The sequence below is a fragment of the Pagrus major genome, chromosome 11, assembly GCF_040436345.1.
Source record: "Pagrus major chromosome 11, Pma_NU_1.0".
Classification (NCBI taxonomy): Eukaryota; Metazoa; Chordata; class Actinopteri; order Spariformes; family Sparidae; genus Pagrus; species Pagrus major.
The window spans coordinates 24,771,151-24,795,065 of record NC_133225.1 but is presented as its reverse complement, the minus strand read 5'-3'; the positions used below and the strand labels follow the sequence as shown (position 1 = coordinate 24,795,065).

Here is a 23,915-nt window from a genome sequence, read left to right as displayed (position 1 = left end):
TGTTGTCTTGAAACAGCTACTGTATGTATAACATCTGTCAGTTTGTGAATGATTGGTACATATCACAAGAACAACTTACATGTGGACACAAAGTGAGGGATGCACTGGACAGTGACAACGAAAACAGGATAAAAGATGATAATATTTTCTCCTCTCCATGCAGGTACATAGGTTATGTTTGTAGCATGGTATCAGAGAAGCCCAGTCTACCACACTCCAAGCCCCTGCTGATCAAGGGCCTCACCATGACTCCGGTCCCCTGCTTCAACAAGCAGCGCAGCGGCTGTCGGCCCTTCTGCGACGTCCTTATCGGAGAGACAAAGATCTTCACCACGGCGCAGGAGTACGAGAGGATGAGGTAGGATGAGGATTGCTCATGTTGTTGCGAACAAACACACATTCATATCTGATATTGTTACAGTAACATCCATGTTCCTCCCTCCTACACACCCTGCATGTCCAGAGAGCACAGGGTCCAGGAGGGTAAGGTCGTTTTCCAACTGGGTGTGAGTGTGCAAGGAGACGTCGTCGTTTCAGTCTACCACATGAGGTCGACCATTGGAGGGCGTCTTCAAGCCAAGGTAAACTTCATGTGCTCTACTCTGCATCCTACTGAGTATTTTGACTGCAAGTAGCAGCATCCATGGAGGGACAAAACTAGAACCCTAATTCCAAGTTAGGACGCTTTGTAAAACATAAATAAACGAGAATGTGATCTGCAAATCCTTTTTGACATTTACACAATTAAAAACAGTACAAAGACAATATATTTAATGTTTTTCCTCATCAACATCATTTGGTTTCTGTTAATATATGCTTATTCTGAATTTGATATCAGCAAACTGTTTTAAACAAGTCGAGACAGGGGCAACAAAAGACTGAATGTCATTGTCAGCCAACAGTTTGTTTGAAAATGAATTTTATACAGCGTCCCGTCCCATTTGTTTAGAAACAGTGTTCTACAAAACATGTCTGTGTACTGATTAAGTCAACATCTTGATCAGACTTGACAAAAACAACATGACAATGGTGGGGAAAATAATCTAATTGGCACCAGAAGCTGATGTATCAGCCATCAAACTGTCTCAGGATGTGGTTGCAACTTATTTGAATATTTGTGCATCTTGAATCCAAACACAAACCCACAAACTGTCAGGAGGAAAGAAGTGAGAGTGAACTTGTTCATCCTGAATTCATGGAAAGATGTGGCTTTCCTCCAACAGAAACACTGGGAGAAACAGCAGACATATTAAATACATTTGTTCTCCTGTTGTCAGGTGTCCAACACCCAGATCTTCCAGATCCAGTTCCACACTGGCTTCATTGCTCCTGGTACCACCATGTTAAAGTTTAACAAGTGAGGACATTTCTTCTATTTAATCACAGTTTTGTGTGAAAATGGCAGGAAAAACTAAAATCATAATTTTCAGAGAAACATATTTTGAAAACAACACTGCCCGTTCCATTTTCTCTCTCATCCATCTTTCCTCTCAGACCGGAGCTGGATGCGTGCGACTCTCCTGAGAAGTATCCTCAGCTTTTCCACGTGATACTGGATATAGAGGTGGAGGGGGTGGACAAACAAAAAGACCTGACGCCGCCATGGGAGCAGTTCCCCTGTAAAGACCTCAGCCCCAACGTGCTCTTCTCCTGCCACCAGGAGCATCAGGATGCACTGGCAATCGCTGGTACAATACTATACAAACTGCCTCTGCTCACATAATGTTTAATCAACAACATGCTGTACACACACTTGAGTCATTAGCGTTTGTGTGTTTTTCTCTGTCATCTGCCTTTCTGAAAAGCTCAATCATGATACAGGGAGCTCGTTAAGTATCCACGTCCACAGTGGCTACTAAATGCTTGGAATTTAAACAAAAATATAACAGTGATTATATTGTTGATATTTAATTAAAAGATCTTACTTGGTTCTGACACAAAAGTGCTGTAAAAGCCTTGTGCTTTTACCTACTTAGTCATTATATCCTCATTACTGATGATTATTGGTCAGAAATCTCATTGTGTTAATATTTTGTGAAAGTACCAACATCGAGGCATTTTGGTCAGAAATATCGTGATAATTGATTTTATCACTCAGCCTAAAAATAGACTTGTTCTCACCAGGATAGAAAGAAGTGAACAATACACAGCCACACATTTCTATGCATGAATTTGTAAGATAGTTAGTGGTGGAAGAAGTATTGAAATCACCTAAGTAAAAGTAGAAATACTATTTAAAAAAAAAGTAGGTTATTCAGAGTGTCAAAGTAAAAGTGCAAATTATGCAGAATGCCACCCATCAGTGTTATATTATATTATTGGATCATTATTGATGAATCAATATGTAATCGCTACCTTAATGTTCTGACTAAGTGGGTCAATATGGAGCTAATTTGAACTAGGCTACTTCATATACTGTTGGGTAGTTTAATCTATAATAATCCATCATATTTTATAAACTGATTATATCATTTTTGTGTAAAACATCAATCTTAAAAGTGAGATGTAAAGTAAAATATATGGTGCAATATTATATTATAAGGTAGCATGAAATAGACATACTCAAGTAAAGTACTAACATGCAAAAACACACTGCCATATGTTTACATGTAGACACATGAACAAACTAATGAACCAACTCTCACTTTTGTTCCTACAAGATGAGATGGAGGGATTGGATCTGGAGGGTAAGACGGTAGAGGAGACCACAGACCTGTTAGAGAAGCTGATCAGTACAGTGACAGTAGTTAACCAGGTTTGGCTCAATTCAATCATACTGATTGACTCTATTGACGAATACATCGTCTGTTATTGGAAAATCACTTGGCTGTGTCCGTTTACAATCGGTATCGATTGAATTGAAAAGAACCCCATCCTTGTTACAGAGTGATATATCACTTTGGTGGATGATTTTATTCTCTTCTCTTCTCTTCTCTTCTCTTCTCTATCTTTATTCTGTGGGGGCATATATAAATTACTACTGTAAATAATTCCCCTTAAACACGTCTCTTGATATCCGACGAAAGCAGACCAGTGGATTTCTCAACTCAGTATCCAGAGAAAAGTTTCTAAGAAACCTTGTGGATACAAAGAACTGGGGGGGGGGGGGCTTTAAAAGCTGAAGGAAGACAACTTTAAAATATTCTACCAAAGTGAGATATCGCTCTAGATTGCTACTAGCTGAGGTTTATAGTCATATTGTACATCCCATCCCTTCTTTTAACGCATACTGTATGTTTTACTGATTGGATTCTTGTGAATAGAGATTTTTTAAGGTTGTTTTGGAAATATGTGCTCACACGACTGTAGGAGAATAGGAGGTGGAGGTAACGTATGTAGCTACTAGTTTGTATTTATGTCGACTTTCCAGTTAATTTCCTGCTTTGTTATTTCTTCCATGCTCTACTATCTCCACTTTGAATGCTTCTGTCTCAATTCTGTCTCCTTCTTTCGTTGCCTCTTTCATTTTCTTTCTGCAGAGCCGAGTCGGCCCGGCGGAGGTCCAGATGGTCGCGGCCATTGCGAGGAGAGCGAGCCCTCCGACGACGAGATGCTCTCTCTCTCCAGCCAGCGAAGCAACGCCAGCGCGGCCCCCCAGAAACCCGACCCTCCTGCTGCAGCGCAGGCCGCCCCTGCACCCGCTGAGGAAGTGGATCTTCTTGGCCTCGATGGGGAGGACATCAACCCCCGGTGTCCTTCATCTCAGCCCCCGCAGGCTGCAGCCACAGCCACTGACCTCCTGGGGGACTTGTTCGGGGGGCCACCGCAGCCAACCAGTGGGCCGTCGTCGGCCCAGTCCACACCACATAAAGTAGCCCCAAACACTGCCTCGCCTTGTCCATCTCCTGCGCCGCCAGGTGAGACTAAATAAGTTCATGAAGCATGAAAGATCATTCGTGAAATTAAAAAAAAGAGCCTGACGAAGTGATCTTAAGTCAAGGTCCACCAACTGGATTTTTCTGGTGCTTTCAATCAGGTCTTCATGAGAGCTGAAGTGGATCTTAAAGGTCCAGTGTGTGTGTTATGTTTTTACAGTAGCCCAGAAAGGAAAAACTAAACACGGACTCTAGAGAGGACCTTAAACATTTTTTATAGGTATAGATATCATATTTTATTCAGGGCAATGGTGTGTTTGATTTGGGCACCTGTCACTATAACTTGCTGAAGAAAGTCAGAGAGTGAGGAAGGTAGTCAGCAAACGTGACTAAAAGTAACATCAATAAAACTTTCAGACATGAACTCGTCTGTGAACATTTCTGCCTGAGTCACATAGAGAGATTTTCATCGGCAGTGGTGGTTGTTTAAAAATGAGGACAGCAACTCCCATGATCCCACGCTACTAACATATTTTCTTTTTGCTTGTTTCATTTGGAAAACTAGAGTATTTGAAAATACACTAAGAAACGCGACACATTCTGTAATGCAAATGCAAAGAAAATAAAATCAAACAAGTAAGACAATAACAAAGGTGATTATATTTGTTTCCCTCAGCGTTTGATCCCTTCGGGGCCGGTCCCATGCCCAAACCTCAGGACATGATGGGTTCATTCCTTGGACCAGGTAACGTGGGGCAGCCAGACCCCTTCCTGCATGCTGCTCGCTCTCCATCACCCACCCTCCAGCCTACAAGCTTGGGTAAGGCATGCTTCTGCTGCTCTGCTGCACTCTCTCACAGCATTATGAATGCAATAAAACCTTAAGGAGTCCACATCAGGGTGAGGCACATTATACTGTACAGTATCTGCTGCAATGCCTCATGCATCGTGATCATCTCCGCTCATGAAACACATTTTATTATTTGTTGTTGTCCAAAGAATCATTTAACTGCACTGTTTTTAATGTAGTTTTTCATTTTGATAAGCTTACTCACACACCAGCTTTGCTAGAGATAGTCTTTTTTATACTGCTGCTGTATGTTTGGCAATGAATGGGTTTGCATGATGTATGTCAGCCTGTCTGATTAGCATTGTTAGCATAGCTTGCATATTTCACTTCCAGCATGAATAATTCCCCATCAGCCTGAACTCCTCACACAGCCATTATTGTAAGTTCATACATGGCAGGACAATTCTTCTACATTAGATGTCGACATTTCTTTAGACTTCACTTTGTTACAGAGCAGTGTGTGCACGATGAAGCAAAAATTATCAGTGGGCTTTTCAATCAGTGTAGGATTGTAAAATTGACAGTAACATTTAAAGGTTCAATGTGTAAAACTTGGCCACAACCCAAGACAAATAACGGGCAGCATATCACTCAAGTAACCGCTAACTGCTGCTAACTGTAGCTGGCATTAGCTTGTTAGCTCAGGTCCGGACTGGTGGCTTGGAGCACTGGGGACATGTAGATGTTTATACTGCTAGCTCAGGAGCTTTGGACCAGGATAGGCTGGGGCTAGCTGGTTGGCATGTTAACATCAGTGGATCTCTGCAGCACAATACATAAATGTCATAATATCAAAATTTCTTCTCATTTTGGTGATAATTTTTGTAAATTTTAAGTTAATAACTTAAATATTGCACCTTTAATGTTTATTGCTGGCCTGAACCTACCTTAAGCTCACAGTAAAGCTTCTAAAACAAGTGTGGATTGGGCCTAAAACTTGTATGTATATATAGTTTTGCTGTTTTTTAAGCAAGGAAATATCCTTCTTCTTTTTTTATTGGTGGCAACACATTTTTCCACAGACCAGTGGCAACAAAAAACCCAATTAATACCCAACAAGGCCCACCCCAGTAGGCCTTTACATTTGTTTGCAGTGAGTATATATATATACATATTTGTATTCTGAAAAAAGGAAAAGAAAAGTAACAAGACGGAGAACCTGAGGAAGAAAATCTAGTATCAGCAGACAAAAAACAAACATAAAAGCAAAAACAAAAGCTAGATAAACAAAGAGAGTATACAGATGAGACAATTATGTTTTAAATGTGAAATTAAAGGTTGCTATTTACGGCAAGCAAGAAATTATCCATAGAAATATTTATTTTCAAGAACTACCAACTGGATCTGTTTAGACATCCGACAGCCTCTCTGACGCCTCACATGAGACCCAGTCCTGCTATTATTTTCTCCGGCTGTGTGGGTTCACACTGCTCAGCTCCCATTCACTGTGCGCTCAGTCTGTGACAAACCTTTATTTGCTTCAATAGGCCGGGGTTCCCCCGTCCCACCCACCACCCCGACCGTAAACATTCAGCAGCAAAACCCCATGGGAGGATGGGACTGGAACAGAACCGCTACCACAAGCACAGGTGAAACCTGTAACCCAACCATACACACATACACACACACACACACATACACTTAAACAACACTGAAGTATGTATTCACATGAGTGCAAGCTTTTGGAACTGGATGCTAAAAATCAAAAGAACTAAAATTCAAGTGTTTTCTCTTGTCACTGTTGATTTATCCAGGAGCAGGCTTTGGTATGGGCAGTCGGTCAGCCACTACCAGTCCCACAAGCTCAGTCCACAGCACCCCCACCCACCAAACCAAGCCAAACACCTTGGACCCGTTCGCTGACATAGGCAACCTTGGAGGAAGCCTTGGAGGTCAGTCACTGAAGATATACTGAAGTACATGAACTGATATCTTTATTATTTCCATGACATGTTTTATTTCATAATCTCCTTTCTCTCTTCAGGTTCTGGCTTCTCCAGCAAACCCACCACTCCCACTGGATCTACCCCTTTCATCCCTCCCATGGGCTCCCCATCGAGACCTCCTCCGTCTCCCCAGCACGGCTTCCCCTCTTGGCAGCCAGGTGCTGGAGGTGCTGGAGGTGCTGGAGGATGGCAACCCCAAGGACAGGGACCCGCCCCGCAGCCAAAGCCCAGCCCCAGCCACACCCCCATGCCTCACACATCGCCCCAGAACCGACCCAACTACAACGTCAGCTTCTCCGCAATGGGAGGGGGCTCGCCCAGCGCAGGAGTCAAAGCACAGGCTAGCATGGGTGAGCAGGAGATTAGATTTCATATTGTCTGTGATGATGCAAATGTTGTCAGGTTGTGAAGTTGTTACATTTTTGTAGGAATGAGAGTTTACAGTTTAAATAAATTCAACCCGACGTCACATAAGCTGCAATAGATAACAATAGATATATTGAGGACAGAGAGCAGAGAGATAGTTGTAATACACATTAACTGTAGACCCACTCAGTCAGTCGTTCAGAGGATCTTTCATCTAATAGTTCAAGGTTAAAAGTTGATGAGTAGTTTAAATAAATGTTTTCTGTATTTCTGTTTGTATTCCTCTCTGTCAGGTACTAAACCCAAGGCCTCGGATGCCAACTTTGACGACCTGCTGTCCGGTCAGGGTTTTGCAGGCACCAAAGAGAAGAAAGGGCCCAGGACTATAGCAGAGATGAGGAAGGAGGAGATGGCCAAAGAGATGGACCCTGAGAAAATAAAGGTAGGGGCTTGTGTTTCTGATGGGATACTGAGTAACATCTGTGTTTGCTGTTGAACTTTCTGTAAAAACAACATAAAGTCCCATGACACTTGTGTCACGACATCAGAGCAGAATTACAGTTTGACTTCAGTTCAGTGGGTTTTTTGTCATCTGTTGAACCTGTGTTGCACAATAGAAGTGATTCAGTGATCCCCAAAAGTAGGGTGGTGCACTCAAAAACCTTTGGCTGTAAAAGCCTTTCTGTTTATTCCAGAATTAACGAAGCGGTCAATGTAGGTCTCCCATGACCAAACTTGGTTGCTCTAATTGCTCCTTTAAAAGCATTTCACCAGACCCGCCAAAATCACTGACAGCATTTCTGCTAATTATTGTTCCAAATCTGGTCATCAACAGCTAATGGCTTCTCTCCCTCTCCTGTTTGTGACCCAGATTCTGGACTGGATCGAGGGGAAGGAGCGTAACATCCGTGCTCTGCTGTCCACCATGCATACTGTTCTGTGGGAGGGGGAGACGCGCTGGAAGCCTGTAGGCATGGCTGACCTGGTTACTCCAGAGCAGGTCAAGAAGGTCTACCGCAAAGCAGTCCTGGTCGTCCACCCAGATAAGGTGAGACAGATAAAGACTAGTCGACTGAAAGTGAGGATCTTTAACTGTATGCATAAAGGGAGAGAAAACAATGCGTCTCTGTCCGAACAAGTTCTCTTTTATTAACCCTCATGTTTTGTAGATGTTGGTTTTACTTCCTCGTTGTCCAGGGTCCAACAGACACTCTTTTCTTTTCTTCTACCCTTAATAATAAAGCGGTGCTATTATACCAAATAAGGAAATAGAAAAGTTTGAAATGTTTATATGTTATATGGGGCAGTGGTTGTCAAAGGTCAAGGAGCCCCAAACTGACGCAAATTAAACCACAGACCCTGATTTAATAGGGTTTTTACTTTCAGATGATTTATTACAGAAATAGTATCAAACCCAGGACCAGTCAAACATTCTGGCATAGTATTACTTATCAATGGTTTCCTGGAATGAATGAATGAATGAATGAATGAAAGAATGCATTAACAAGACACAAAATCATTTCACACATATTTCTCACAGTCAATAACCGAATAACCTTCATAGTATACCATTATACCTACCTATAGTTTTTATTAAGTTGCAGTGCGCTGAGCTCCAGGGCCAACGCACATTACTTATGTTTTGGTTTCAATTAGACGCCTGAGAGGTTAGACTTCAAACTGTTGCAAAACCGAGGGGTTGTGTGGCCCAAAAAGTTCTTTCAACACCATTCATAGATACAGAGCAAATGAACACCCAGTGTATTTATGTTTTATTATGTTTACACCTTTGGTTTCTGAGAACCCAAACAGAAAAAGGTGGCAGACATCTTATTTTTGGTTTAAAATCATGTTTATAAGCAATTCTCATAAAATTAGGAAAAGTCATGAAGTCTCAGGCTGATTTAACTGTGATCAAAGAGACATTTAACATCCAACGATCATTAATGTTGTCAAAGTTAACAGTTGAATATGAACTTTTTCACACATGATATAAACAAAGACAGTAAAACAATGATAACAACAAAAATAACTATCACTTCAGTAAGGGGATATCTCAGTGATCCAAAAGTGGTTTTCAACCAATCAAATAAAGAACTACTCTCCTGGTGAACGGAGTTAGCAGTTGAATGAAGATGATTTACTATATCACCAATCGTAGCATTATAGTCAGGCACAAAGGTACAACATTCAGAACCGATAACAGCACAAGTTCCTCCCTGAGCTGCCAAAAGAAAATCCAAAGCTGCTCTGTTCTGCAAAGCTAGAAGTCTAACAGAGGCAAGTTCACTCGATATCAGCATGAGAGCCTTACCGGTTTCATTAGCTATGACTTCAATTGCATGAGACAGATCTGCGATTTGATCCAACGCAGACATAACTCCGTAAAAAGGAAGAAGGGGGCCGAGAGCATTCTTGAAAGCCGATTGATGATGAGTCCCAAAGATGTCTGAAACTCCACGTCGTGCTCGTTTAGGAGGACTTTTGTGAGGCAGGGTGTGAGCCACTCTCATAGCCGGGATGATGTATGCCAAGCCACAGCGTCCTTTGTAATCCACAGGAAGATACGGGTATGCGAGGTTTCCACATACCCAGTACATTCCCACAGGAGAGGAGATGGAGCAGGTAGCAGTGCGGTGAGCTAGAGCGCTGAGGCGAGCCTGGCCTGCTGCCGCCAAGCAGCGCTCAGGTGCAGAATCCAGAGACTTAAAGCCCATATTGGTGTGTTTGGGTTGCCATTTGAATGTACGCAGGCAGTCGGATTGTCCGACGGGTGTCTTGCCATCATTCTCGAGACACCACGGGAACGGCTGAGGCATCATATTTATGGGAACGGGTTTTGGGGATTTGAGACATCTGTTGCAGTTTGTGTGTCGTCCAGAACAGTTAAGTGGTCTCATTTTGGAGACTCGGGTACAATCAGGGTGAGAATAAGACTGAGGCGAGGGAATATGCATGAGGCGGCAGGTGTCACAGTCAGAGGCAGGTAAGGCCATCAGAGGTAAGCCTTCTCCAGCTGTGTTGGGCATTAGGCCGCAGACATAACAGCTGGAATTTGGGTTTATGTGGTTGGCTACTTGCCATGCCATAGTCAGGAAAATATTGATATCGTCTACACGTACGTCTGGTGCTTTTATCGCCTGTGGAGCTCCCAGGATGGACTCCACCAAGATCAGTGTTAGGACAGGTATGATCAGGGGCATCCTTGCAATAGGAGTCAAAGGCTCTGGATCTTCACAGTTAGAGGAGGAAGCTAGAGCACTTTTATGGATGTGTTTGCGTCATGTAGAGGCTCTAGCAGAAAACCAGCACCATCAACATCATCTTGAAGGCAGTTTGTACCTGTGGAAAGAATACAGAGAACAGAGAATCACTCACAACAGCTCAGAAAACCTAAGTTCTTACAAATGGCAACAGAAAGACATCATAACAGCAGCCCGTAAAATAACCTCACCTGTGGTTTCAGTCTTCAGAGCAGCCTTTTTTTTTTTACTTTCTGGGGATTCAGGTTATGTCTCGAGGATCTGTCGTGAGCTCATGGCAGGTAGACATCACCAGCATGAATGCGAGGAGAAAATATAGGACTTCTCACTCCTCTATTCATCCCCTCTTTATCAGAACAAGCACCCAAAATGCACCCAATCCAGAGGTGTCCAGTGAGTGAATCACAAGATAAACACCTGCTAATCAATCATTACAAGCAAACAGGATTTCACTCAGACTTACAGGCAACAAACGGTACATTTATAGTTATACTCCCAGCATTTAAACACACACACACGTTGATTATTGGCAAGAGGAAAATGTAGAACATGAAGACTTAAATAAGTCATCAGCAGCTTCACATTAAAAAGTAAGGCATAAAATAGAAACACAATAAAAAAGTAATAAACAAAACAGGTATAAGAAAATAATGGTGACCTGTGCCCTCGTCACACAGGACTAATATCCACAGGGGACCTCATGTGATTTCATGTCCCATATTCACACAGATATGCAAAGTATTTTTGACAACAGATGTTTAAAAAGAAATAACCCTGAACCACCGGCGTTTTGATTTGCACATGACTAATATTATCACACAACCTCTGCATCCTCCTGCATCCATCAGAGTCTACCCCCGAAATTATTACAAATTACTAGAGACTTTTTTTTTCATTCATAACTTCATGGAATGAGCCAAGAACAGGAGGTTCTTCAAACTTTTAATTGAAGACAATTTTGAGCATTTTGTAGTTTTAACTGTGAGCTTTCTTTGAGAATCTTTTGTAGGTTTTTGTCCATTATTTAGTCTGTTATTTAAACCTGTTGGTTGTTTTCACCCTCTCTGAATTGTTTGTATTAAGCCACAGTTATTTGTCACCTACTTTTTTCCCTCAGTGGTTCCTCACCTGTGTGAGAATACATTGATATTGTGGGTGATTGTATGTCAGGTTCCTCTTTTTTTTCACGTCACATGCAGCTTGATGATATGTCAAAGCAGGTGTTTTATATCCAAGTGATTTGCCAGAGGTAAAACACCTGCTTTGCATGACTCGTTTGAAGTGCAACATATTTTAATTTGATTTCCTTCTATGTTTCTCCCGCCCAGGCGACAGGACAGCCCTATGAACAATATGCCAAGATGATTTTCATGGAACTAAATGACGCCTGGTCAGAATTTGAAAGCCAAGGACAAAAACCCCTCTACTGAACAAACAGTGAGAAGACGTGAGCGAGGAGAGGACGTCCCTGCTGATTCTGTCATCTAATCCTAAAAAACGTGTCACCACTTCTGGTCAACATACCACAACCAAACCCTACAACATCTGCCTTCATACCTGTGCTTTGACCCGTACTTCTCACACACACACACACACACACACACATAACATCCAGTTGATCTGCAAAGACGGCAACAGACTACAGAACTCCAGACTAACAGTGTAACTGAACTGATGACTCCCTGTAGCTCAGATGTACCAACCTACTGTATGTATGTGGTGCAACATTGTCCTTCCTTGTTGAGTGTCCTTAGCTCTGAACCAACCCTCCGATCAAAGCAGATGTCACCGGGATGTCTAGAGAAACAGAGACAGGCTTGATTCAGAGGAGTCAGATCAAACAGAGAGAGAAGACGATGATAAGAGAAAAACACATCAGGGAGAAAACTGAAGAAGCTTTTCACAGACTGCTGGAAAGACGGGATTCAGAGCGCCAGATAGTCTGTAAGGCACAAAAACCATTTAACAGCAATCAATCCACGTTCTTTTAGGGAGATAGATTTTGATTTGTACTTTGAGTGAAAATTGGGTCCGTGATCAGTTCTGTCATACATATTTTAATGCAATAACATGTGAGAAATACACGAAACAACAGCAGCATTAATTTATTAAATGTTTTTCACTGATTGGAGTGGAAGTGAACTAAAACCAGACCTGTTCTCAGTCAAAATCAAGCACAAAAGAAAGAACTAATTAGAGATCGACTGATAAAGATTATTAGTAAAGAAGAGAAAAAACTCTTTGTGTCAAAATTGAATGTAACTAACTATAAATTTGAGGTACTTTACTTGAATATTTCCATTTTCTGCTACTTTGTACTTCCATACCACTACATTGTTTTGATAACTTTAGGTATTAGTTACTTTACAGATTCAGATTATTCAGTGTTGATTGGCTATTACTTGTGACATGTAACCAATCAGATAGTGCTGTGGGTGAGACAGTAGCCATGTATTCTGATTATAATCGGTTTAAAAGCCTAAACAGGCACAGAAAAATCAGCCAATAAAGATCTTTGTCTTCTGATTAAAATTTCTTCCCCAAAATTACATTGTACATTACATAGCTTTTTCATAAACTGATCAAAATGAAAACTGTCCCATGTAAATGATATAAGCAGAATATTCTCTGGCTGCGTTCTTTCTGCTCATGACCATCATCTTGACGTAAATGCGTAGTGACATACGTTTCTCCACTTACAGAGATGGTGGCTTCTAAGGTGAATTGGACTGCAGCGAGTTTGTTTTTAATACAAACTTAAGATAATACTTAAGAACTCTAAATACATCTAGACAATAGATATTCACCTTCAGGACAGGAAGCTGATAAAGACATGTGCCGAAAGAGGTCAAATATCGAATGAGGAAAAGGAATGCATGACATAACATATCTCTTGAGCATGTCATACAGCTGTTCCTATTAAATCGGTTGCTGCATGTAAACACCAGACCTGTTGATCCAATCCTACGTAAACAGTTGACCCAAAATCTTCAATCGGATTGAAGACATATTGTCCATGTAAACATAGCTACTGACTGAGACCACAGAGCAATTATCAGCAATCGGACACCAAAAACAACGTTACTAATTAGCAAAAAAATGCAGAATATCAGCCCTGATAATGGGCCAGGCTGATAATCAGTCTGTCCCTGTTATTGTGTTATTTAGAAGTGTTATGAAAGTGCAAAGAGATGGGAAGCAAAGTGCTGTTACTGTTTCTGACTGTAACTCTGATTACAGGTTGGTTTCATCATCATTAACTTTCGAATTTAGTCGCTAAAGATAAATGAAAATTAAACTTAAATAAAAAATTAAAAAAACACAGGTCAGAAGGCTGCTGCAGTTTAAATTCCTGACTTAATATTCATGCGACAGATTAACAAAAAGATCTTTGACCGGTGTGTGTGATGTAATCAAGCCGTGTGTGTTTCTGGGGAACTGGGGATTGTACGCTGTATTTCAGGATTAGCACGTTTACAGTTTCGAACATGAAGCACATCAAAGCCTCATGCGTACTCACTCATATGTGTGTTTTTGTAAGGTAGCGCTGAAAGCACAAACTTTACCTGGTGCAGCTTTGAAGGAATGCCATTGTTATTTATTTATTATTAGTTTGTTTTGTTCATCTTCATTTTGTTGCTTTGTGTGATAGACCTGCTGCATTTTGGTTGAAAGCAACTGCACATATCATCAGCTAATGTATGTAAAGGACATTTTCAGTGTCTCAGGCCATTAACATTTACAATTTTTGTTTCCATCTGACTGAAATTGCACGAATGTGTTTAACCCTCAAAGACCGAGACAGCCATCGACGACTAAAAGTAGCTATTGCTCTGAAATGAGAGATTCTCAGCTTTTGCGTGGTGACACACTTCTTGTTTTGGCATTCCAGGGCACCATAGTGAACCTGAATACGCATCACGTTCTGAGCATTGACTCGTCAAGAACACCCACCAGCAGCCGAGCTACTTTTGTTGTTTATGTTTAATGAATAATATATTGCTCTGAAAAAAGTCACTTCTGCTTCAGTGTCCTCTGTTTTAATTTTAAACCTTTCTATTTACTCTCTTTGAACATCTACATGATCTGTAAATTCAAAATATAGAATTACACAAGTTTCAAGATACTTTTGTAACGACCATCTACACATTTTTTTTTTTCAAAAAACTGAACTTCCTGACGTTCTGTCTGAGCTCACAGTGAAGAAAACATCCCATTTTTAATGGTGTTTTTTAAAAATTCCAGTAAAGCCATCCCTTCTCAGACAAAGCAGATGTAAAATTGGGACGTTAAATGAGTAAGACAAAAACTTAAGGTTCTCCTGAATCGAATGATGTTCGGCACTTGATGCTGGCTGTTAGAAAAAACAGTCAGGCACCCCAGAAATTGTTCAGGTCTTTGAGGGTTTAACACTGCAATGCTGCACCTTTGATTTTTCTCTTTGCAGAACTGTATCTCATAAGATGATATGTAAACTGTAAGACTGATGATTGAATTAATGTGCTTTACTGTATCTCACTGCTTCATATCTCTAATTTCACTCATATCCTACATACTGTATCTCTACTGTCATTGCAACACTGATTTGCACCCATTGAAAGTTTTTTGTATCACTTCATGTAATTTATTTAAGTTTGTTTGACATCTCTGTCACACCACTGACACTTTTATTTATAATTATCATGCAGCTTTCTCTCTGGATGAATAATACTGACATATCAACAGTGAGGTACAACCCACAGTCTTAAAGCATCAGCTGTGAGTGTTGCAGGTGCTGTTCTCCATGTAATTTCACTTATAAGCTGACTGATGTGATCCTCCGTATGATGGAAATTGACTTCTGACATTATCTTCTTGTGTGGAAAAGTATTGAATAGTCCTAGGATTAGGTCCGTGGGCCAATGACAAACATATGCAACAACAAAATGTATGTATTTACCTGTTAGAAAGCGGAAACTGAGGGAAGGACACTGATTCGATCTCACAACATCCTCAACTTCCAGCTTTGTGTTACTGACAGATCTCTAGTGAAAAACCTTCTTGAGCTGTTTTATCCTGATGTTTGACAGCTGTTATCACTTCAAAAATGTGTTAATAATCAGTTTTAACACATGCAAATTCAGCAGAATTGTTGCCTTCATGTGATTGTTCTTTATTTCTTTACTGATTTCAGTCTTTATCTCTCTAATTTGGAGATTTAGATGAAGAATTGGATGATTTTTTTGCATTTAATCCATGTTAACCATCATGTTTCCCCCCTTTGCTGGACTTCATTATCGCCCAGGATCACCAGTTTGTTTATCTACATTAAGAACTGAATACTGATGAGTGGATAAAAAGAGTATGTCCGTTTCTTCAGCTGGATCACATCCCTGAATAAGACACTGGGCCTGAAAACGTCTGATCTAAAGGCTTTCTTTGGTGACTTACAGACACAGGAGGTGTGTAGTACCTGCTTCTCTATTTACACTGAGGACTTACATGTGAAATAACCTCCATTAGCTCCCTCGCTGACCGAGTTCTCTATCCGCAATCTTACGGCTATGTTAAAAAGCTAACCTCTATATCGTAGTCAATGGATGTGTGTTGTTTGAAGTCGTGGTATGTATGGAAGTGGTCCGATTTGGATACAGACTACTGTACGTTATGTGTTTGCCTGTCTGCTGTTCAAGTATTACTAAATTGTGTAAAAGTTCTGTTCATGTGCTCCTTTTCAGTTATGTTGACCGTTACAGGATGTACATAATGATCAAGTGCAGTGCACAACAATAAATAAACTGAAAACAGGAGAGGTGTGGAGTGTTCAGCAGGGTTTATGTTTCTCTCGGTGTTCCTGCTTTTGGTCACTGGAGGGCAGCACAGCACATGAACCACTCTAGTGCCATCTTAAAGGATAAGTTCATCAATGAAAATTCTGTTATTATCTACTCACGCTCATGCTGATGGAAAGTCATGTGAATGTATGTAGTCTACAAAACATTTCTGAAGCCTCACAGCAAAACAGTGTTCCAGCATTCTCCTCAACAACTGAAGTAGATGGGGACTAAAATGTGAGAAAAGCAACCAAAATAAAAAAATTAAATGGCTTTGTTCAACTCGTCAGCCCGGGGATCCCAAATTGATTTGAAGAAGATGTTATTTACACCCTCGACAGGCTCAAGCTCTCGCTCCCACAGACAGGGTGCAAGCAATTGGTTTTAGCTTAGCAGATACAGTGAAGATTTCTGCTTAAAAAGGGGCTGTAAATGACATCTTTTCAAATAGATTTGGGATCCCAGGGCGTCTGTTGACTTGGATGACGCTGGACAAGCTAAATGGAGTCATTTTATGTTTTGTTTTTTGTTTTTTTGTTACATCCTGCAAACATGTTTCATTTTTTAAAAATAATAAATCCTGATATCCGGCTGCCAATACTTCAGTAGCTTCCTGCACACCTCTGCAGACACTATATAAACATAACCTCCATAAAATTGTAGCACCTGGCAGTCTTGTTTAGTTTAATCTTTTTTGTTGTCATCATAGAGAACTTTTAAACATCTGCTTGAAAAATAAAAAATGTGAAAAATAAAATGTGGACCATGAAAGTCACTCCACTGGAGGGAGCCATATAACCAGAAGAGTATCTATCCATCTATTTGGTGCATCTGTTTGCCATTACATTGTATGATAAATATTATATACCAGTTATCAGTGTCAGTGGGCCGTACAGTTTTAACAACCTGAGAAAATGTTCATCTTCTACAGGTATATGCAACTTGCATTTAGTATTTTATGGACTTGTTGAGAAATTTTTGAAGCAGCATTTAAATCTTCATGTATGAGATAACATTTAGAGAAAGTAACCTTTATTTTAACAGCTAAATACCCCAAAGTAGTCAAAATGTTTGATTTGGACATTATATAGATCTTATTTTGGCTTATTTTTTATTTTTGGGTCAAATGTCTAAGTGGGTCTTGGTCCCACTGCACTGCAAACATCAGTATTTCTAAAATCTTGACTACAGCCCCACCACCTCTCATATGAAGGAGGCTCCTTTCTGCAAACCAAGAAACCAAACATGCAGGACTGTAGATACCTTTCTGACGCCGAGGACCTGTCCTCTGGAATCTGTCTGGGAATTTACATTCTGCAATTTTAACACGTCTATTAAGTCTAACTGTAATCCAACACAAAAATAAAGAACTGTACTGAAACACATTTAGTTCTTCATGTTTGGAAATAAGACCTACAAAAAAAAAAAAGAACAAAAAATCTTACAGTAAATATGACAAATGAAAAATGAAATATTTGTAATTTTGTGGTATCCTAACCGGTCAGATTGATCTGAGATTAGTTGATTGAGGGCATTTGAACTCATGACCTGAGTTTAACTTTCTCTTAACAATGTTGTCATGGTGTTTTTGGACTGCCTTGTCATTGAATAAGCTTAGTGGCAGCCTGGTCATCTGCTCTGGTCTGGTCACTGTCCTCAACTCCTCATGTGGCTATTTGACATTTACTTTATAAAACCTCATACTGCCTTTTAACCTAAAACATTCTTTATGATGAGTAAAGAAACATTGTTTTGACCTTCTTCTTCTCTGTTTGGGTTATTCCGGTTATTCAACGTTACAGCAGCTCCCTCTGCAGCACGAGCTCACACAGGCACAGGAAGCAGTCTGACGTAACCAGAATCTCAAAGATGGCGGCGTTGGTTGGTAAGTGATGTTTTGACTAAAATGATTCGCTTTTAACAAACAGCACAGTGTTTTCAGACTTGTGTGAGTCAGAATATCTACAAAATTAAGCACGTAAAAGTGCACCGCCATGTGGTTTTACTGTGTCGGTAGTCGGATTTGTAACTTTTACTGACTGCGCACACTGACCTTGCTCTGTCTGCGTTAGCACGGAGGCTAACCAGGTTAGCTAACGGTAGCGCTTACATGAGCAAAGCGCAGGCAAGCATTAGCTAATACACGTAAACACATGCCACCTTTTAACTAACCGACGAGTGTGTCACTCTTGTGTTTTATTAATCTCGACTAGAGATCATAGCAAACATGTCGTTGGCCCCAGTGCGTGTCGCCCGCTATTAATGATGCAGTCAAACAAAACTCCCCTTGAAAACTGCAGATTTGGGGTTCTCCTCTGCATTTGCGAAAGTTGTTCCGTGTATAGTCATCTAAGAGCTTTTAGAAATCGCCAGGGGTTACTCACCATTTCGGCATGCATTAATGACACCAAGCAAAACTTAATTTAGTAAAAAAAATAACATTTTACAACTGCACAATACTAAGCTAAACGGGGTATCACATAGCATTCAGTATGATCACCTCTTGCTCAGTGATGAGACAATACAACGTTTAAAATATGTGAAGTACTTACACTGTATGTCAGTATAATAAAATGGGTTGTCTTTTGCAGCGCCTCGCCTGGCCTATTTTGGCTCATTTTCAACAAGGTAAGAACCTTTATAATGCTGTTCATTGTTTCGAAACGTAATTTACTCCAGCCTGGTCCAGCTGATCCAACAGCTGTCCAAGTATAATACCCCTCAGAGATGTGGAGTAGCGCATTTGTTAATGGGCTATTGTAAAGGTCCAACTAATTGAATTCAACTTCACTAGGCAGTAAATGCAGGGTGGAATATCCACTAAAAATATAGATTTCTTTACCACATCACAGTAGGTCATTTACACTGGTAAGTACATATAGCCTCTTTTTTTCTAACAACTGGCTTCCAACCTACCCAGTTTTTATATTGTTAAGTTTGATAAATTTTTGATTTCAGTTTATCTTCTTCAGCAAAGAAAAGAAAGGGTCCTCACTCAAAAGCAAGTGCTGAAATATTTGCTGAGCTTGACAGGCTGTGCGGCTTGCTTTTGGCAGCGGGAGCCCTCAGCCTGTATGCTGTTCAGAGGCACAGTCGAGTTAATCCTTTAAAGCGTCACCAAGTTTAGGAAGCTCAGACAAACTCATCGTATCCCACAAAAAATCTTCCCATCTGTCCATCGCATACAATGTGGAGATTCAATTTCACACTGTAGTATTTCACTATTTCCCTCTTGTGGAATTGACTGTTTCAACATGTGCATAATTTATCAAATAGTCATACATCCACTTTATTCATGTCCTTTTAATTCATTCAATTCATTTATTTATTGCCAACCTTTTTTGCGTTTACTGTTGTGTCTCCATGTAACAGGCCTATTTCAGTGTTTGCAGTTCAACAGAAGAGTCTGCACAGCAGTGCAAAAAGCGAGAATGCCTCCACGACGTGAGTTTGCCAAAAATACTCAGAACAGACACTCGGTAAACACTGTGCGCATGGTCACGATCCCCTCCATCCTTCTGTTCTAGTGTGATTCCTGTCAGAGAGAAGAGCACGGCAGTGGCAGCAGCCAAACCAGCAGCTGTAGCCAGCAGCAAGGGGGAGTATGTTATCACTAAACTGGACGACTTGGTTAACTGGGCACGCAGGGTGAGTAGATGAGAAGATGCTGGCTGTGTTAATACGCACTAATGTGGTGTGGATTAATTAAATTCTGCAGTGTTACTCCCTCATTTGTTCAACTGAGAATAAGACTAATCTCAGGTTCACACATGGAAATAAAAGTCCTCTTGGTATTGGAGTCCTCTATCTAGAGATGTGTGATGAAACATGTAATGAGTACCTGTTGTTGGTCTAAAATATTGCAAGTTTGGTGGTTTTGTCTTGTGTAGATGGTGTAGTTTCACTTGTTCCATCTCTTAGTCATGTGAAGGTTCATCTTTCTGAGCTTGTCAAGTATCCAAACCTTTTAACTGCTCAGCTGCCTCTGTTTTGCAATTATAGAAAAATGATTTCATAAATGAATTGCACGCTGGCACCGTTTGACACTCACACAAGCAATTAAGGCGATAATTACAAAGGCAGCTTACCTTGTGAGTCATTGAGTTGAGCTGGCACATACCACTGAACAGTATGTACCAGTTGTACTAGAGGTCTGACAGTCAGATAGAGAGCTGTTGCATGAATTTCTGTGACTGTAGATGCAAACACAGCACATGTCATGTAGCAAAAATGAAAACCTCAGACAGTTTGACAACAAGCCAAACTCACAAACACTGACTGGTAGGACTGATAGTTATGTGGCACTTACTTAAAAACCCCACAAACTGTGACCTCAGTTTCAATAAAAGAGCTTGACTTCTTTTTGCTGGGCTGTGGCATTTTCAGGTGTATTTGTTCCATTCCATATGGGAACTAATTAAACAAAATAATTCATTACAGAATCAGCCAAATAGCAGAGAGATTAATGTCAACATGTACTGACATTGCTTTTAAAGCGGATATATTGGTGCATCTCAAGTCTTCATATGTTGCTGGTCTGGTATCACCACTGATTTTCTTAATCAATCCAAGTCCAAATGACAAGGTGCAAAATTAATTAGATTTCCATTTGGAATCGATTGAGTTAGAAATGTGTCAGTTACAATACCAATTTTACTTGGATATGAAGGAGATTCGAAGAAAACTAATGCCTTAATATACTAAATGGTTTATTTGTTAAGCAGAAAATCTACCCAATTTCTGACCCTGACAGGCATCCACAGGAAAAGGCATATATAAAAGATGGATCTCTGGATTTTATGAACTGATATCAGATCAGTCAAATGAAGATTTGAATCGAATTTTTACCCAGCCCTAGAAGAAAGCTTTGTGTCTGTGTTAATGTTTTTGCTCTGGTTGTGTTTTTTATTGATTTATCTCTTCTCCGCTTCCTCCTCAGAGCTCTCTGTGGCCCATGACCTTCGGCCTGGCATGCTGCGCGGTGGAGATGATGCACATGGCGGCGCCTCGTTACGACATGGACCGCTTCGGAGTGGTGTTCAGAGCCAGTCCCCGACAGGCTGATGTCATGATCGTGGCAGGAACGCTGACCAATAAGATGGCTCCAGCTCTGCGGAAGGTGAGGGAGGGAAAGGGTGAGATGTAACGGTAGCATCTTGCATCATGTCTTTAGTTTGATTCAGTGTAATGTAGAAAAAACAGTTTTTCTGCCCTGCTCATAGACATTGTCAGTTGCAACTTCTCTCTCTCTGTCAGACTTCTCTGTCTGCGGGATGTGAGCGCTGAGAACAGTATAGCTGTTTAAACGCTGGCTGGATTATGACCAGCCTGTCAGTGGATTCGGAGACTGGCACAAAGCCTTCCTCCAGCTGAAAAGACAGATTAACTCTTAGTCAGACATTATATAAGTGTGACTTCTTCCCAACAGGTGTACGACCAGATGCCTGAGCCCAGATACGTCATTTCCATGGGAAGGTGAGTTAATTATATTACCACAACTGATCTGATATTAATGTTTTCTGTGTTTCTTAATATTCATTTTTGCTGTGATTTTGTTTATTCCTGCTTTTGTCTAAAGTTCTCCTTCCCTGTCTATGGCCACAAGCCTCATTTTGCTAGCCACAAGCATTTACATGAAGTGTAACACCTCACATTGTTGTATTTAAGAGTTTCAGTCAGTACTGCTTGAGTCATTGTGTCTTAAATTGTAGTCATCCTGCGCTGCAAGTGGAATGTTTTTTGCACTTTTATAGTTGTCTAACTCTGTGTGGGTTTAGGTTTAAGAGTGTAACCTTCTCATTAAATGTCTCAATAAGTCAACTTGTAATTTTCCTCTTCCAGCTGTGCTAACGGAGGAGGCTACTACCACTACTCCTACGCCGTTGTTAGAGGTTGTGACCGAATCGTACCAGTGGACATTTATGTTCCAGGTAAACTTTGCTGCACAATATTGGAACCGTACAATCCTTATAAATGGAAATGGAAAGTACTGTACATTCAATTTAAGGAATTGTGTACATGCATGTTATGGCAAAAAGTATGTGGACATCTTTTGGATACTAGGTCCTAGTAGTTTATTTCCAATAAGAGAAATCCTACAGTATACCTGACCCTTTGGATGAAGAGCTGATCTAGTGCCACCTGGACAGGGGTGACTCGAGATCTACTGTAACAACGGATATTTTAAGTGTGCTCCCAACTTTGTAGCAAGTTTGATTGTTTTCTGTTTCAATGCTCCTGTGCACAAAGCCCTGGTCCATGAAGAAATGGTTTCCCAATTTGGTGAGGAAGAACTTAAGTGGTCTGCACAGAGCCGTGACCTAAACCCCATCAAACACCTTTACGAAAAAATAAAATTCTGACTGCAAATCAGGCCTCATCGCCCTACATGAGTTGCCAACCTCAATGATGCTCTTGTGGCTGAATAAGAGCAAATCCTTGCAGACAGTTTCTAAAATCTTGTGGGAAAGCCTTCACAGCACAGGGGAGGCTGTTACAGCAGCAGATTAAAAGCCATGGTTTTAAAACAAGATGGTCAACAATCAAATGGGTGTAATGCACGGATGTCCTCATACTTTTGGCCATGTGCTGAATGAAGCCATCTCTTAGGATTAAATTAACAGTGGTGGTCTATCTATCAGTACGACTTATTATATTATTAACCAGTAGGCACTAACCAGGATTTCAACATGGGTTTCTAGTTGAAAACTGGCTGTTTTCACTTTTTTTTTTCAATCAGCTGAAATGTGGTTACAACATCGTATCAAAAAAACACACATTTTTATAGTCATTTTGATCATTTGTTCAGTTTCAGGCTTAAAAATAGACAATATTGATAAGTGTGAAGGTATTTCTCTAAAGTCATATTGCACTGTAGGCAAAATGTGGTCTATACGTAGATGTAGTAATTGCAATGGAGACATTTTTCATCCTCTTCCATGTGCAAATAATAGCCTATTGTCATTTTGGAGCCTGATAGAAACCACATCTAAATTTCTCAGTTGAAATTATTATTATTGTTGTTACAGCAGCTGTAATGAACCAGTAGTAGATATATTACTGAATACTTGGATTATTACCAAATACTGGTTATAATAGTGTTTATAGTTTTATTGTGGGAAATAGTGGAATAACATGATGAAAGCATTGTATGGTTGTCTTACTGCCTGCAACCTTCATGCTGCATATAGTACTTAGTAAATTAGTCATCATTCAGCTGTGTTTTACAGACTGATAGGATCAGTGTGTGACAGTAGCAGCCAAGTCAGGCTGAGCTTTTTTTCCCACCATGTCTCTGTGAATTCAAGTCTTCACCAAACATAAAAGAGTCGTTCCTGTCCTCAGGTTGTCCCCCGACTGCAGAGGCTCTCCTCTACGGCACTTTACAGCTACAGAGGAAAATCAAGCGTGAGAAGAAGATGACAATCTGGTATCGGAAGTGAATGTGTTATATGTGTGTGTATCTGGTATGTAAATGTATTTCTGGTTTCATTTGGAGCGCTGCTCCTCCTCCATGTAGAGCTGCAGGAACTCAATAAACTCATTGTTGTAATTTATACTCAGTGCACTGCTGCTTATTTTAAACCAAACATAGCAGTGGTCAGTTTGTCTGCTCCTTTAGCTCAATAGTAACATCTGAGCCTGTTTCTGTAACAGGAAAAACATGTAAGCTTGTTACGCACAAGGTTTGAGCTTCTGTCAGATTTAAGCGTTATAATTCATCTTTATTCAAATAGCCACATGCATTGTTTCTCCTTTACAATACCAAACTCTCAAGCTGTTATGACCATTAGATCAGAGTGTCATCCGTTATTATGTTATGTAAAATTTTAAATAAACCTGGCTCACATGATTATACATTA

General features: G+C 40.5%; 2 protein-coding genes across 2 annotated transcripts in view; both read left to right on the top strand.

Moving 5' to 3' along the window:
• The window catches only part of dnajc6 (DnaJ (Hsp40) homolog, subfamily C, member 6), a 39,533-nt gene extending 27,863 nt beyond the window's left edge, over positions 1-11,670 (top strand). Inside the window, exons 7-18 of the mRNA XM_073477063.1 lie at positions 164-358; positions 464-581; positions 1,278-1,357; positions 1,495-1,688; positions 3,480-3,857; positions 4,492-4,635; positions 6,153-6,254; positions 6,420-6,557; positions 6,650-6,961; positions 7,271-7,419; positions 7,849-8,025; positions 11,569-11,670. Of these exons, the coding sequence (XP_073333164.1) occupies positions 164-358; positions 464-581; positions 1,278-1,357; positions 1,495-1,688; positions 3,480-3,857; positions 4,492-4,635; positions 6,153-6,254; positions 6,420-6,557; positions 6,650-6,961; positions 7,271-7,419; positions 7,849-8,025; positions 11,569-11,670 (2,089 nt within the window). The remainder of the gene's footprint in view (positions 1-163; positions 359-463; positions 582-1,277; positions 1,358-1,494; positions 1,689-3,479; positions 3,858-4,491; positions 4,636-6,152; positions 6,255-6,419; positions 6,558-6,649; positions 6,962-7,270; positions 7,420-7,848; positions 8,026-11,568) is intronic.
• Positions 11,671-17,876: 6,206 nt separating this feature from the next.
• ndufs7 (NADH:ubiquinone oxidoreductase core subunit S7) lies at positions 17,877-23,915 on the top strand. The gene is made up of 8 exons (XM_073477065.1): positions 17,877-17,938; positions 18,645-18,681; positions 19,426-19,497; positions 19,581-19,701; positions 20,993-21,172; positions 21,482-21,528; positions 21,895-21,983; positions 23,398-23,915. The coding sequence occupies exons 1-8, from the start codon at positions 17,923-17,925 to the stop codon at positions 23,493-23,495; spliced, it is 660 nt and encodes a 219-aa protein (XP_073333166.1). The 5' UTR covers positions 17,877-17,922; the 3' UTR covers positions 23,496-23,915.

Bases quoted from the DNA above. Each gene is read 5' to 3' on its own strand.
- ndufs7 (XM_073477065.1), top strand. The intron at 21,173-21,481 runs GTGAGGGAGGGA...TCTTCCCAACAG, and splicing joins TGGCTCCAGCTCTGCGGAAG to GTGTACGACCAGATGCCTGA. The intron at 21,529-21,894 runs GTGAGTTAATTA...TTCCTCTTCCAG, and splicing joins TACGTCATTTCCATGGGAAG to CTGTGCTAACGGAGGAGGCT.